Below are 13,487 nucleotides of genomic sequence, written 5' to 3'. Positions count from 1 at the left end.
AACAATTACTCATGTATAAAACAGCATCTAAATGCCTCTATTTAATACACTTGTGTGCTTAGGAACAGATTAACATTCCTAATAAGTGCTTCATACACATTTTTGCTACATAAGGTGGTAGATAAAAAGTGCCCACTAGCATTCTGATTATTACTTTTTGATGCACTTGCACTATTTTGCTGTCTCATGTAGAAAAACTGTTAAGGGAAATGAAGCAGCTGGCACATTAGTCATAACATGATTAAGATAAAAATGTTACAGAAGTCCAATGTTATGATAGGAAACTAAGGCAATTAGCAAAATAAAATCCCAAGCCTTTGAGGAAAGTCATGAAAAATGTGTGTCAGAAAAGCAATGCAAAGGTGTGCAAATCTGCTTTAAATTTAGACCAATACAGATAGTTTCTGGAACCAACACAAAAATGATACAATTCTTACTAGTGCAAAATAGCATGATTATGCCAAAAAAAAAGCGTAGGATTCTTTCCCTTTCTTCTTCTTCTTTTTTTTGTGGGTATGTGATGCATTCATGATGGAGTACTTTTGTACATGTTCAAACTTTCTACAGATTTTAACATTTCTATGCCCATGAGAAATTAATAGTAGTGCATTTACACAGAATTTGCTTTTCATAACAGAAGTAACTAGTTCAGCAATTTGCATATTAGGATAGTCTCAAAGATTAAAATATGTGTTTGTAAACACTAGAAAAATCTTTACAAAAATGAATATATTAAAATATTCTATACATTTTAAGTTACTGTAAACAAAAGTATCTTTGTTACACTAAACATGGATACAAAATATAAGCCAGAGGAGAACAAATCTGCATATATATGAAATTCAGGTGGAACAGGAGCATAATCTACTCACTTGTGATTTGTCATACTTTGGGGACTGCATTTGATGTTTATCTTTTGGGTTCTACCTTATAATGTCATAACAATATAATTGTTATTAAGCCAAATGGTCAGAGTTTGCTGGAAGACCTGTACTGACCTATGGCATCACATCAGATTTGCCTTCATTCCAAAATTAGGTTGTTAGCCTATGCATTATGGGTATCATTAAAAAAAATTCTTTATGCAAAACTGTGTAGAAATAAGCTCTACTCAGCTCAATGGGATTTATACCCATTGCACAGGCCAGTGTTTTGCAGTCTGGCTTGCATTTTTTTATGTGGATACTAGAAGAAAGGAATCTTGACAGTGAACCTGCCAGAGAATTAATGGAGACATTTTCAATTTGCTTCTCAGGCAGCTGGTAAGAAGGCGTTAAAGCACTAGTTCTAGCCCTTATCTTTATTAAAACCAGAAAAAACTGTACTATCAAAAATTAACAATGCTGAATTTTGGTAAGCACTGTATCTTAATGCTATAGAAATAGGGGTGACAGAGCTGTGCGGGCCTGTAGATTCTCCACAACTCATTTTTAAATTAACTAATGTAATGAATTGATTGTGGTGTCCACAACAGTAACTGAATATAGCCCCTGCTTGTTGTTTTTCATGCTTAGGCTGGCCATCATGTTAACTCAAGAGTCTTTTAACCTCTCACTGGACAAAGGCACACAGCTGTATGCTGTCTCAGCACAAAACTATAATTCATTCTAAAGAGATAATTTTTATATGATGGCTTTCATTCTCTCCAGGCCACTCCCACAAATACTTTTGAAAACATGTAATTAGGCAGGGAAACAACTCTTGTTTAACAAGGATACATATTGCCTTGTTTCCTTTTTTTTTTTTTGATAAGGTTGATGAGACTCATACCCATGAATAAAGCTGTACATCAAAAGCAGCCCTATGCCACAAAAATGAATGAATAAAAGCCTAAGACAAATAACTTTTCTCTGAAATTGTTACTATTGTAAAAAGGTGACTCAATTAACCAGTATTAATGATTTTAAAAGGCCATTGTTATGCTGTTGAAAACCAAATAATTCACTTCCAGCAGCTCTGATGCTATATATTTACGGCAGTCTTCAAACAGCTCATTCTACAATAGTTTTACAGACCATCATCCATGAGGATCTGAACACAAGCAAAGTTTTCGGGGACTCGCTTATTGGCTCCCCAAGCAAACCTCTGAGTTCTATTTTAAACATTTATAAATCTGTCCTGAAAATAATTTAAAGAGAAATTAGTATTTATGTAGTTTATATGCCTCCCATCTCACCAATAAGGTAACACATTATTCTTGCTCCTCCTCTGGTAGTTTTCTCTTTAAGCAATTTTCATAACACATCACATTGCTTTTTTAAATTGAATGAAATTTAAGCAGTAATTGAGCATCTATGTTTAGGAACACAAAGAGCCTTATTCAAACCATAATCTAACTCAAGATTGTCTACATTTATCAGGAGCAATTCTCTGAGCTTTCAGACAGGGCCTTTCCCAACCCCAGCTGGACTAGCCAGAGATTTTCCCTTGGCACCATTCACATGCAAGGCACATGCTCAGTCATTGAGCTATGGCCCTTTCCTATGTGTTGGAAGCTAACACAATTGGGGATCTCTGTGTTAGGAGATGTAAGGAAGACTCTCCAAAAATTCAAATGATTATATAATCTTCTGTATAGTAGCCAGTGACCATGCTGGATAAAGTACTACCCAAAAATATGATCACTATAGGCCCAGTTTTTCAAGACTGTACCACGCTGATCTCAAGCTGGCATAAAATGAAATATTTGGAAGATTCGTAAAACTTCAAGAGTACTAACTGCCAATTCATAATCCACAGTGTAATGTCCTGCTTCTACTTTGAACTTGATGTTTTCATTTCTGTAAGGAAAGAGAAAGTTTTGTTACATCTTCAAGTATTCAGAACTTTCCATGAAATTTCTTTGTAACCTGAAAACTGGGTTTATTCTTGACTATCCAAATGAAACATTTTATACCAAATTGTTCACTGATGCTATATACTTTGAATAAAACAGGGATATATAATTTTCAGTAATTATGGGCCACATATAACTTTTTTTGGTAGGGCTAAAAATTGTAATAGAGCAACTATAAAAAAATGGGCAGAGTTACATTATATGCGGCATTACGCAGCGCTAGGGATTTGAACCGTTGCACTGGTGATCTTCTGATTGACAAGCTCAACGTCTTAGCTACTGAGCCACTGCAACCCTATTGCCTATCAATATTAAAATGCTACTATAATCTTTCCTCATGAGAGTGTTGTTCTAGAGCCACAAGAAGTTGTGTGTAGATGACATTATTCTCCATACAGCAGAAGGTTTTTTCAACAAGGAATGAGGTTGATAGATAGCAATGGTGGGTTGCAGGCGATACACCCTGGTACGGGCGTACTGGAACCTGCCCGAAGCACTGGGGACCGTTCCGGTACGGTGCTCCGGAGGGCCCACCAGCCTGCCCAAGCTACCTATCTGTGCTTTTAGCCTTTGGCGCGTTCGCGCATAGTGCATATGGCGCCTCGCAATGCTCCACCGAGCAGCTGGAGTGTCGCGGAGGCTTGCGGAAGCATTGCAGGCAAGTACGATGCATGCTCACACCATGCGTGTGTGCGTGCGCGCATCCATGTGGGTGACGCTGGGGCCATTCCAACCGTACCGGTTGAAACGGAATCTGGAACCCACCACTGATAGGTGTTTTTCAAGTAAGTTATGCTATCTATCAATCCTAGAATTCCCTGAACAGGAGAAGGCAACTGCTGGTAGTCCAAGAGACACAACTGTACCCGCTCAAATTGTATTTGCAGACTTGCTACATGGAGTCTTGGTGCAGACTTATTTGATTTGTTGGTTAACTGTTTGAACAAAGAAATATTGTCAAGGCTACTGAAACTACATTATATAGAGCTAAATCTGAAAATCTGTCATATATATTCCTGAAAAATGTTTTCACATATTTCAATAGTCTTTGACTTATAACAGTTCATTTAGTGACCATTCAAAGTTACAATGGCACTGAAAAGAGTGCCATTTTTCATACTTACGACCACCGCAGCATCCCCATGGTCACGTGATTTATCTTTGGAAGCGTGACAGCTGGTTCATATTTATGACGGTTGCAGTGTCCCAGGTTCATGTGATCACCTTTGGCGGCCTTCTGACCCGCAAAATCAATGGGGAAGCCAGATTCACTTAACAACCATATTACTCAATTCAACAAGGGCAGTGATTCACTTAACAAACATGGCAAGAAAAGTCATAGACTGGGCCAAAATCCACTTAACAAATTCTCACTTAGCAACATAAATTCTGAGCTCAATTGTGGTCGTAAGTTGAGGACTACCTCTTTTGAGAAAGATTTTGGGTCAACCACTCAATTTACCTTGGAGCCATCGAACCTGTGTGGCAGGTCCATATCCCCTCTCATTCTTGGCCGAAATCCTGAACACAATGGCCGGCTTGGATGTATGATCAACGTGAGCATTTGCAAGTTGGGCAGCAGTCACTGTACATGAGGTCTTAAGGCCACAATAGATTTTCATGAACATCAGTTGATTAGGATTTTCATGAAGCTGAGTGGTTCTTATTGCCAAATAAGCGGAATATTCCAAGATATTTCCCGAAGGGGAAACTGGAGGCTCCCATGAAAGATGAATACAGTCTGCACTCTAAAGGAAGAAGCAAAAAAACCCTCCTTTTACAATTCTAGAGAGGAAAAACACTGTAATTTTGTTCTCTAATTCATGGTATGTGCTGCTCAATACCGAACAAAAAACTCAGAGGCACTATTCAGTTCATACATTGTACTACTGAGCCATAATATAGCTTTCTGGATTCTGGGTTAGTGTGTTGTAAAAATTCAATTCAAGACTGCAAATGTCCTGTGTTTCTGATTTAGTGTGATCTGGGAACAGAGTAATCAATGATTTATTCAATAAAACATGGTTAAATAAAACAGGCTTCTCATGATAAAGTGATCCGGGATTAAATATTGTCTTTCAAAACACATATGTCTGTGTTGAGATTATGACATTTTATAGTGTTTCAGTTATTTCTCCAGTAGGGTACATTATTATAATGTTGTGTGTGTGTGTGTGTGTGTGTGTGTGTGTTGCATTTGTACTGATAAATAACAAAGGCAACATTAAAAATAATGGCTTTCTGTCTGGATGGTCTCCGGGGGTGACCTGATACAGAGAAAGGAAGCAGTATGCTTCCTCACATGTTTGGGCATACCAGGGGTTGTGACATAATACATATATACATACGTATACCACACACACACACACACACACACACATATATATATATATGTGTGTGTGTGTGGTTCTAGATATGAAAATAGAAGTTACATCATGACTAAAGCTGCTCCAAGATCCAATGTTGGATTTAACAGTAAGATTTTTTCCATTAAGAATCCATATTGTTAACCATTGTACCAAAAGTCTGATGACTACTCAGAGGTTGGGGTTTTTTGTTTTTTTTGGTCAAGTCAAAATTACTTACTTTGCTAACAATGCCTTATTTTTCCATTGCCGGCTTTTCCAAGGAACATTCATTTCTCTAAGCCTTTCATGAATGTTAACATTCCCTATTCAGATTTACACACAGAGAAGGAGGAAAGACGGAAGAATTATTACCTTGCTAATTTTGACAATTGAAGGTGCTCCGGGAAATCCAGGGATGCAAGTCTTAAATTCACTGATTTTGCTGAAAGGCCCTACACCGCATCCATTAATTGCAGCAACCCTGAACCTGTATAAAGTGCCAGGAGCGAGATCCTGTTTCTTAAATAAACTGGCATTTGGAATATCTGTATTGTCTCCCTAAACATAAATAACATGAAAAGAAATAAATAATTATTTGCTTTTCTTAAAACACAGGTTCTAAAGACTCCTTATGTTCTAGATGAACGGTGTCAAACTCACGGCCCACGGACCAAATGAGTCATGCACTAGCTACGTCCACACCTGGTTTAGCGAAGGGGAGAAAAGTCATGATACGTCCTGTGACACTGCAGCAGTGGTGAGATACGACCGGTACGCCCTGGTACACGCGTACCGGTGCCTGCTGGGAGCATCAGGTACCGTTCCAGTATGGTGCTCCGGAGGGCCCACGGTGGGAGGGCCCACCGTACCTGTATTTGAGCCGATCGGGGCTTTCACGTACGGAGCGTATGGTGCCTGCGCGACACTCCGCCAAGCAGCTAGAGCATCGCAGGTGGTAAGTACACATGCGCATGCTGTGCGCGTGCTGATGGTGGACGCCCGGCCCTGTTGCAGTGCACTGGTTACAATGGGATGTGGAACCCACCACTGCACTGCAGTGACGCTGCGAGTTTGACACCCCTGTTCTAGACCGAATTTCCTATTAGGAAAAGCTTTCAGCATAGCTGCCTATTAAGCAAAACCAGCGTTGAATGTTTTTAAGATCCACTGGTGTAAATGGGAGAGTGGAATATATGATACATTTTCAAATGGCAAATGAGATTTACCTCTGCTTAATTTGAGAATAGTATCAATGATTAACGTATATAACTTAAAGCCCAAATGTTAAACGCCCCTGAACATCTTGGTTGTGGTTCCTATAAATATCTAAAAGTTACTATCAAACTGAAAATGTTAAACGTAAAATCACAAAATCATAATGATTTTTAATATTAATCAAAATAAATCACGTTGAGTTTCATTTGTATAAAAGCCGATGCAAATCTCTGCTTTTAAAAAAAGAAATAGGGTTCCCAAATTGAAAGAAGAAAAGTTTATAAGGTTAACTGGTGTCAGAAAAAGACTATGTAAATACTACAAACCCATAACCACAACAACTAGAATGGCATAGGGCAGTGATGGCTAACCTTTTTTGTCCTCGTGCTGTCAGTGCGCATGTGCACACACCCATAATGCAATGCACACATGACAACCCCACGTGCGCCCTGTGCCCCTGCACATGCCCCCCCCCACCATTTTGGTCCTAGCAGGCCTCCCTGAAGCCTCCTGGGACCAAAAACAGAGTGGGGGAAGCGGGGGGGGGATGTGCAACGCCCCCCCCCCCCGGCGCCCCATTTTTGGTCCCAGGAGGCTTCAGGGAGGCCGTAGATTCACCATCATGGGCATAGGGCACAAGCTTGGTTAGTTCTTTACATAAGATACTAATTCCTTCATCTCAACTTCCAAGATCCAATCACCTCCCTACTTAATCTTGTTGTTACTATTTAATAGGAAAATTCAACTAACCTTCTTGCTGGAAAAAATCTTTTCTTCTTGCAGCAAATAAAACTGGCTCACTAATGCCGTGTTGCTTTGAAAAATCCCAACATCATTCCACTTTCGTTCTTGTGTCCTCACTCTTGAATTCTGCTTTGGTGGTGAAGTTTTCTATAATTCAAAGAGCAGCAGGCAGTATTAAAAATATGGATGTTGTTAGGTAAGCTCCCCAGCTGTCTGTATGTGGTATTGCGTATCAACACCAACTCTCCTTTAGCTACGTCTGGTATAACCTGGGCCCATAACCAGTGTTAGGTAAGCTCCCGGTTGGGAGAGCGAGTGCGTTCAGGGAAGCGTTGTGAGAGTTGTGTTGGAGAACACACAAACCAGCATACAGACACACTGTAGTTTAAACAGGCTTTTACTTTCATGGAAATAGAGGTATCAGAGTCCATCAACAGTCCAAGTCATACACGGATAAGACAGTCAGTCATCAACGTCTTTCAGTTAAGGGATAATCCAAATAACATAGTCCATAATCATAAAACAGTCTGGTACTCAAAGTTTGCTATTAGCACTTTCTAACAGCCAGCTTCCAAAACACTCAGATCAGATCAGCCCAGCATCTAACAAACAGAAAGCTAACAGTCATTCTGGCTCCCTCTTATGGCCGATTGAGGAAAACAGCAACCAATCACATTTTACAGTATGATTTAAAGAAACAGGTACAGCATTGCTATATGATTTATATATTGCCAACCCAACCGTTAAGATTATATTCCTAACAGACGTTTTCCACATCAAGAGGAAAGTCTAATATACAATTCAGTCTTGGAGACCTGAATGTGGAAGGAATTAAATCTCCCCCTCCACATTCTATGACAGCCCTACCAATGCTAGGAGGAGAGAGCAGATTATGTGATAGTACTACACATGTCAATTATCATTGACACAGGTAATCCTTGACTTACGACCATTTTATTAAAGACCGTTCAAAGTTACAATGGCCTTGGAAAAAGTAACTTACAACCTGTGCTTCCATTTACAGCTGTAAAATGACTCTCATTATGACCAGTTGCAGTGTCCTGCGGCTACGTGCTTACGATTATGTCCAACAAAAAATATACATTGAGCTGGATTCACTGAATGACCAGTGTAAAAACTATTGTAAATGCAGGCCTGAAGCAACTTGTGACTGCAACGACTTGTGGAAAATCCCAATCCCAATTGTGGTTATAAAACTGCTTGTACAATGTATTAACGTCATCTTCTTTTAACGACCTCATACTCCCTTGTGGGGTGGAGTCTGGGAAACTGAATGGAGCTAGCAGAGTGTTTTAATGGCCGGATGCCATTCCTGTCGCCAAGGTGGAGTTTTGTTCAGCAGATACATTCTTAGTGTGCCCAGAGAGAGAGAAATCGAACTCACAGCCTCCCAATTGTGAGACAAGAACTCCACCTCTAGGCCACCAGACCACTCCCAGTGTATTTAAGTCAACCAACCACTTATATACTAGCCCTCTGTGAAATATTCTTCATATAACTCCATGCTGCAGAAAAGTCAAGACAGCAACTGAAATCAATTTGATGTCATAGTTGCCAAGGCTACGTTAAACTAATGCATTTTATAGAATGAGCAATTAAGGCACACATAGGGAATAAAAGTTGTCAAGTCTGCAAATGGTGTGACTGACTCAGTTTCCTCTAACTGAGGAAACTGATAACATAAAATACTGATCTTTCTCTAAGTGATAAATCTTATTGGGAATATCTGCTGCTCAAAATGTGTCATGTACTTACAGGCGATTGAACAGCTGAATCAAGAGGGTTAACAACTGTGGCTCTAGTGGAGGGCACTGGAGACTCTTTAACTAGGAGAAAGACATTTGAAAATTCTTTTACTACAGGTACAAACACTTGCAAAAGTAAATCCATCAACAGTGGAAATCTCTTTATCTCTTTCAGAGATAACGTTCCATAATATTTCAGTTGTACAGACAAGAAGCAAAATGCTGGCTTTCTACTTGGAAAGCAACTGACAAACTGCCTGTAATGCATGACTATCAAGAACAGATATATACCAGTATGCTGAATGAAAAAAAATAAACTTGAATTCAATTTAGAATTAAATTGAATTCAAGTTTATTCAGGTTTATGAATGCAAAATTAAATAAAATAGCTTCATTTTTAAAAAGTAATCAAGGGCAACCAAGATTCAAAATCCTACATTTTCATGTGGGATCTTCGACAAGATATTGTACATTTACCAGATTCCAGGCTTTAAAAAACAAACAAACATTCCTTCGCCTACATTTTTTGGAACATATTAAAAATACATGGCACAATGAATATTAATATGCTTAATAATATTAAGTACTGTAAACAGTTTAAATTGTAATTTTAGATGTCAGTGACTTAATTAAAACTTGGAATATTTATAGCCCAACTTTATTCAAAATATAAACTAAATATATGGAAACAAATAATTGATCTGACGTGCAACAAATCTCCACCATTGTTTTTTTTTTAAATGCAGTTTTAAAAACATAGTTATTTGTAACTCAAATATCTAAACTTCATTCATACAGCATAATTTCATATACTGCATACGTATCGAAAGTTAAAAATGGCAAAAAAGTAATATCTACATTCAATCCAAATTAAATATTATTTCCAATTGAGAAGAAAATCAAAAGAAACCTAACATTGTAATTTTCTTAAAAAAATCCATAAGGTATAAGAATAAGGGAAGACTGAATAAAATTATTACACTAAAAATTAAACAGTTCCGGTTGAGAGATCTCAAAATATAGATCATCTGGTTAAAGAAAAGGCAAATTAAAAGAGTCTTATGGCTATTTGATTGGCCCAGGTTGTCCTCACCTATATTAGGAGCAGATATGCTTATTTGTATCTTAAAAAACTCATTTGATCACAGTTTTGCTTCATAAATCAATGCATGAACAAATCTTTATACCTGCATACATGCTGAAAAATTGGAAACTGTTCTATCTTCCCTAGCTTCCAATTTCATCTGAACTTCAAATATGGTGGGATGAAACCCACAAATGGAACATACAGCTAGAAGGATTTAAATTCTACCGGCATGAACTCTCTGACAAATTGAAAGACAAAAAAGTTAAGTATAAAAAGTTTAAAGAGGGGGACATAACTAAGGCAGAACATCAGCAAATAGCCCGAGCCTGTAAAGATGAAGTAAGGAAAGCTAAGGCTCACAATGAAGAAAGGCTTGCCACAAAAGTAAAAAATAACAAAAAAAGCTTCTTCCAACATGTTAAAAACAAGAAAAAGGTTAAGGAAACAATTGGTCCATTGCTGGGAGAAAGTGGTAAGAAGGTGACAAGCAACAGGGAGAAAGCAGAACTATTTAACTCATTTTTTTGCACCTGTCTTTACACAAAGAGATAAAACAGTCCAACCTATCAAAAACAGCACCACAAAAATCAGATTAGGAACACAAATTGAAATAGGGAAGAAAATGGTAAGTGAGCACCTGTCTACCCTAGACGAGTTCAAATCACCAGGACCGGACGGATTACACCCCAGGGTTCTGAAGGAACTGGCAGATGAGATCTCAGAACCACTGAACTATATCTTTCCGAGATCCTGGAGCACTGGGGAATTGCTAGAGGACTGGAAAAGAGCTGATGTGGTTCCCATCTTCAAAAAAGGAAAAAAAAATAGATCCAGGAAACTATAGACCTATCAGTCTGACCTCAATACCAGGAAAGATTCTTGAAAATATAATCAAGCAACAAATTAGCGAACACCTAGAAATAATAGCCAAAAGCCAATATGGGTTTGTCAAAAACAGATCATGACAGACTAATCTTATTGCAATCTTTGATAATGTGACAAAATTAGTGGACCAGGGGAATGCCATCGATATATATATATATATATATATATATATATATATATATATATATATATATATATATATATATATATATATATATAAATGCCATCGATATATATATATTACTTGGACTTCAGTAAGGCATTTGATAAGGTAGCCCATAACCTACTACTAGATAAAGTAGAAGAACGTGGGTTGGACAGCATCACCACCAGATGGATTCATAACTGGCTGACCAACCGCACTCAACGTGTAGTCCTCAATGGAACTGCATCTACATGGAGGGAAGTATGCAGTGGAGTACCCCAAGGCTCTATTTTAGGCCCAGTACTCTTCAACATCTTCATCAATGATTTGGACGAAAGAATAAATGGGGAATTCATCAAATTTGCAGATGACACCAAGCTGGCAGAAATAGCCAACACTCCAGAAGACAGGCTTACGATACAGAAGGATCTTGACAAACTTGAACATTGGGCACTATCTAATACAGTGTTTCTCAACCTTGGCAACTTGAAGATGACTGGACTTCAACTCCCAGAATTCCCCAGCCAGCGAATGCTGGCTGGGGAATTCTGGGAGTTGAAGTCCAGTCATCTTCAAGTTGCCAAGGTTGAGAAACGCTGATCTAATAAAATGAAATTCAATGGTGAAGAGAGTAAGGTTCTACATTTAGGCAAGAAAAACGAAATGCACAAGTACAGTATAGGTGCTCCTTGCTCAATAGTAGTAACTGTGAGAGGGATCTTGGAGTCCTAGTGGACAACCATTTAAATATGAGCAGTGTGCAGCAGCTGCCAAAAAAACCAACACAGTTCTAGGCTACATAAACAGAGGGATAGAATCTAGATCACTTGAAGTGTTAATACCACTTTATAATGCCTTGGTAAGGCCACACTTGGAATACTGCATTCAGTTTTGGTCGCCACGATGTAGAAAAGATGTGGGGACTCTAGAAAGAGTGCAGAGAAGAGCAACAAAGATGATTAGGGGACTGGAGACTAAAACATATGAAGAACAGTTGCAGGAACTCGGTATGTCTAGTTTAATGAAAAGAAGGACTAGGGGAGACATGATAGCAGTGTTCCAATATCTCAGGGTTTGCCACAAAGAAGAGGGAGTCAAACTATTCTCCAAAGCACCTGAGGGTAGAACAAGAAGCAATGGGTGGAAACTAATCAAGGAGAGAAGCAACTTAGAACTGAGGAGAAATTTCCTGACAGTTAGAACAATTAATCAGTGGAACAACTTGCCTCCAGAAGTTATGAATGCCTCAACACTGCAAGTCTTTAAGATGTTGAATAGCCATTTGTCTGAAAAGGCATAGGGTTTCCTGCTTAGGCAGGGGGTTGAACTAGAAGACCTCCAAGGTCCCTTCCAACTCTGCTATTGTATCGTATCAGGGGTTTTCAATTCAATTGCATAGAACATGATGTGTGTTTTTGTTTTATTTTTATAGTTTTCTGATGCATAATGTACACTGAACATGGCATATGAATATACCAAGCCAGGCCATTAAACCAGCTTTAAATTATAGATTAATATTCACCTACAATTTAAAGCTGGTTTAGTGGCCTGGCTTGGTATAAACCTGGCAACCATCTTTTCTCAGTCTGAATGAAATAAGGAATTACGGTTACTATATTATTTATTGATTCAAGCAAAGGCAGTGCTTGCATGTATTATAAAAACCTATTCATAGCTTGGTTAAGTGTTAGATATGTACCATATTTTTCGGAGTATAATATGCACCTCTCCCCCCCGCCTCCCCAAAAAGGAGGGTGAAAACGTATAGACTCAATACAGCATTGTTAGCCTCCCTAAACCCGCCCCCTTCACAAAAATTGACATGCAGAGGGTTTGGGAGGCCTGCAAAGTGTTCCTGGGGGCTGTGGAAAGCAAAAATAAAGAGAAAAACGAGTTGCTTTTTGCTTGTTTTTGCCCCCCCCCCAAGGAGCACTCTACAAGCTTCCTAAAAGCTATGCATGCCATATTGTTGCTTATTTTTGCTCCCCTTCAGCTCCCAGGAGCACTTTGCAGGCCTTTCAAACTCTCTGCATGCCCCGTTTTTCACCAAAAATGAGACGTGCAGACGGTTTGGGAGGTCTGCAGATGTAGCTGGGATGTCCATGCAGCAAAATGGCTTAATAATGTGGTTTTAGGTCTTTGGGGTATATAAGATGTCCATTTTGAATGTTTATTCGCATTAAATCTATTTTAAAAACTTACTAAAATCAAATCAAAGAGGGGGCGGTGTCTCTACATGGTTTTGTCTGGGATGCTCATTTTCACAGAATGGGACAACTCGCCGTGGCCATCTCGCCACAACCAACTCGCTGTGGGGAGAACTTGCCACGAGACAATTTCACACGGGATAACTCTCTGTGATAAACATTCTCCGCCACTGTTGCGCTGACATTATTTCCATTGACAAAAATAACAATACAAATGTATTATTAAAAATCAAAGTGTTGATATCCATTCTTAT

The 13,487-nt window shown here is 38.7% G+C and overlaps 1 protein-coding gene across 1 annotated transcript in view; it reads right to left on the bottom strand.

The window, feature by feature from the left end:
* Positions 1-60: 60 nt before the first annotated feature.
* The window catches only part of HCFC2 (host cell factor C2), a 33,734-nt gene continuing 20,307 nt past the window's right edge, over positions 61-13,487 (bottom strand). Inside the window, exons 11-15 of the mRNA XM_032221404.1 lie at positions 8,920-8,990; positions 7,150-7,290; positions 5,557-5,742; positions 4,299-4,584; positions 61-2,780 (exon numbers count right to left, since the gene is read on the bottom strand). Coding sequence (XP_032077295.1) covers positions 2,755-2,780; positions 4,299-4,584; positions 5,557-5,742; positions 7,150-7,290; positions 8,920-8,990 — 710 coding nt within the window. The 3' untranslated portion in view covers positions 61-2,754. The remainder of the gene's footprint in view (positions 2,781-4,298; positions 4,585-5,556; positions 5,743-7,149; positions 7,291-8,919; positions 8,991-13,487) is intronic.

This window comes from Thamnophis elegans, chromosome 7 (assembly GCF_009769535.1).
Source record: "Thamnophis elegans isolate rThaEle1 chromosome 7, rThaEle1.pri, whole genome shotgun sequence".
In the NCBI taxonomy this organism is placed as follows: Eukaryota; Metazoa; Chordata; class Lepidosauria; order Squamata; family Colubridae; genus Thamnophis; species Thamnophis elegans.
The sequence above is the reverse complement of the archived record's forward strand: the minus strand, read 5'-3'. Positions and strand labels throughout refer to the sequence as shown.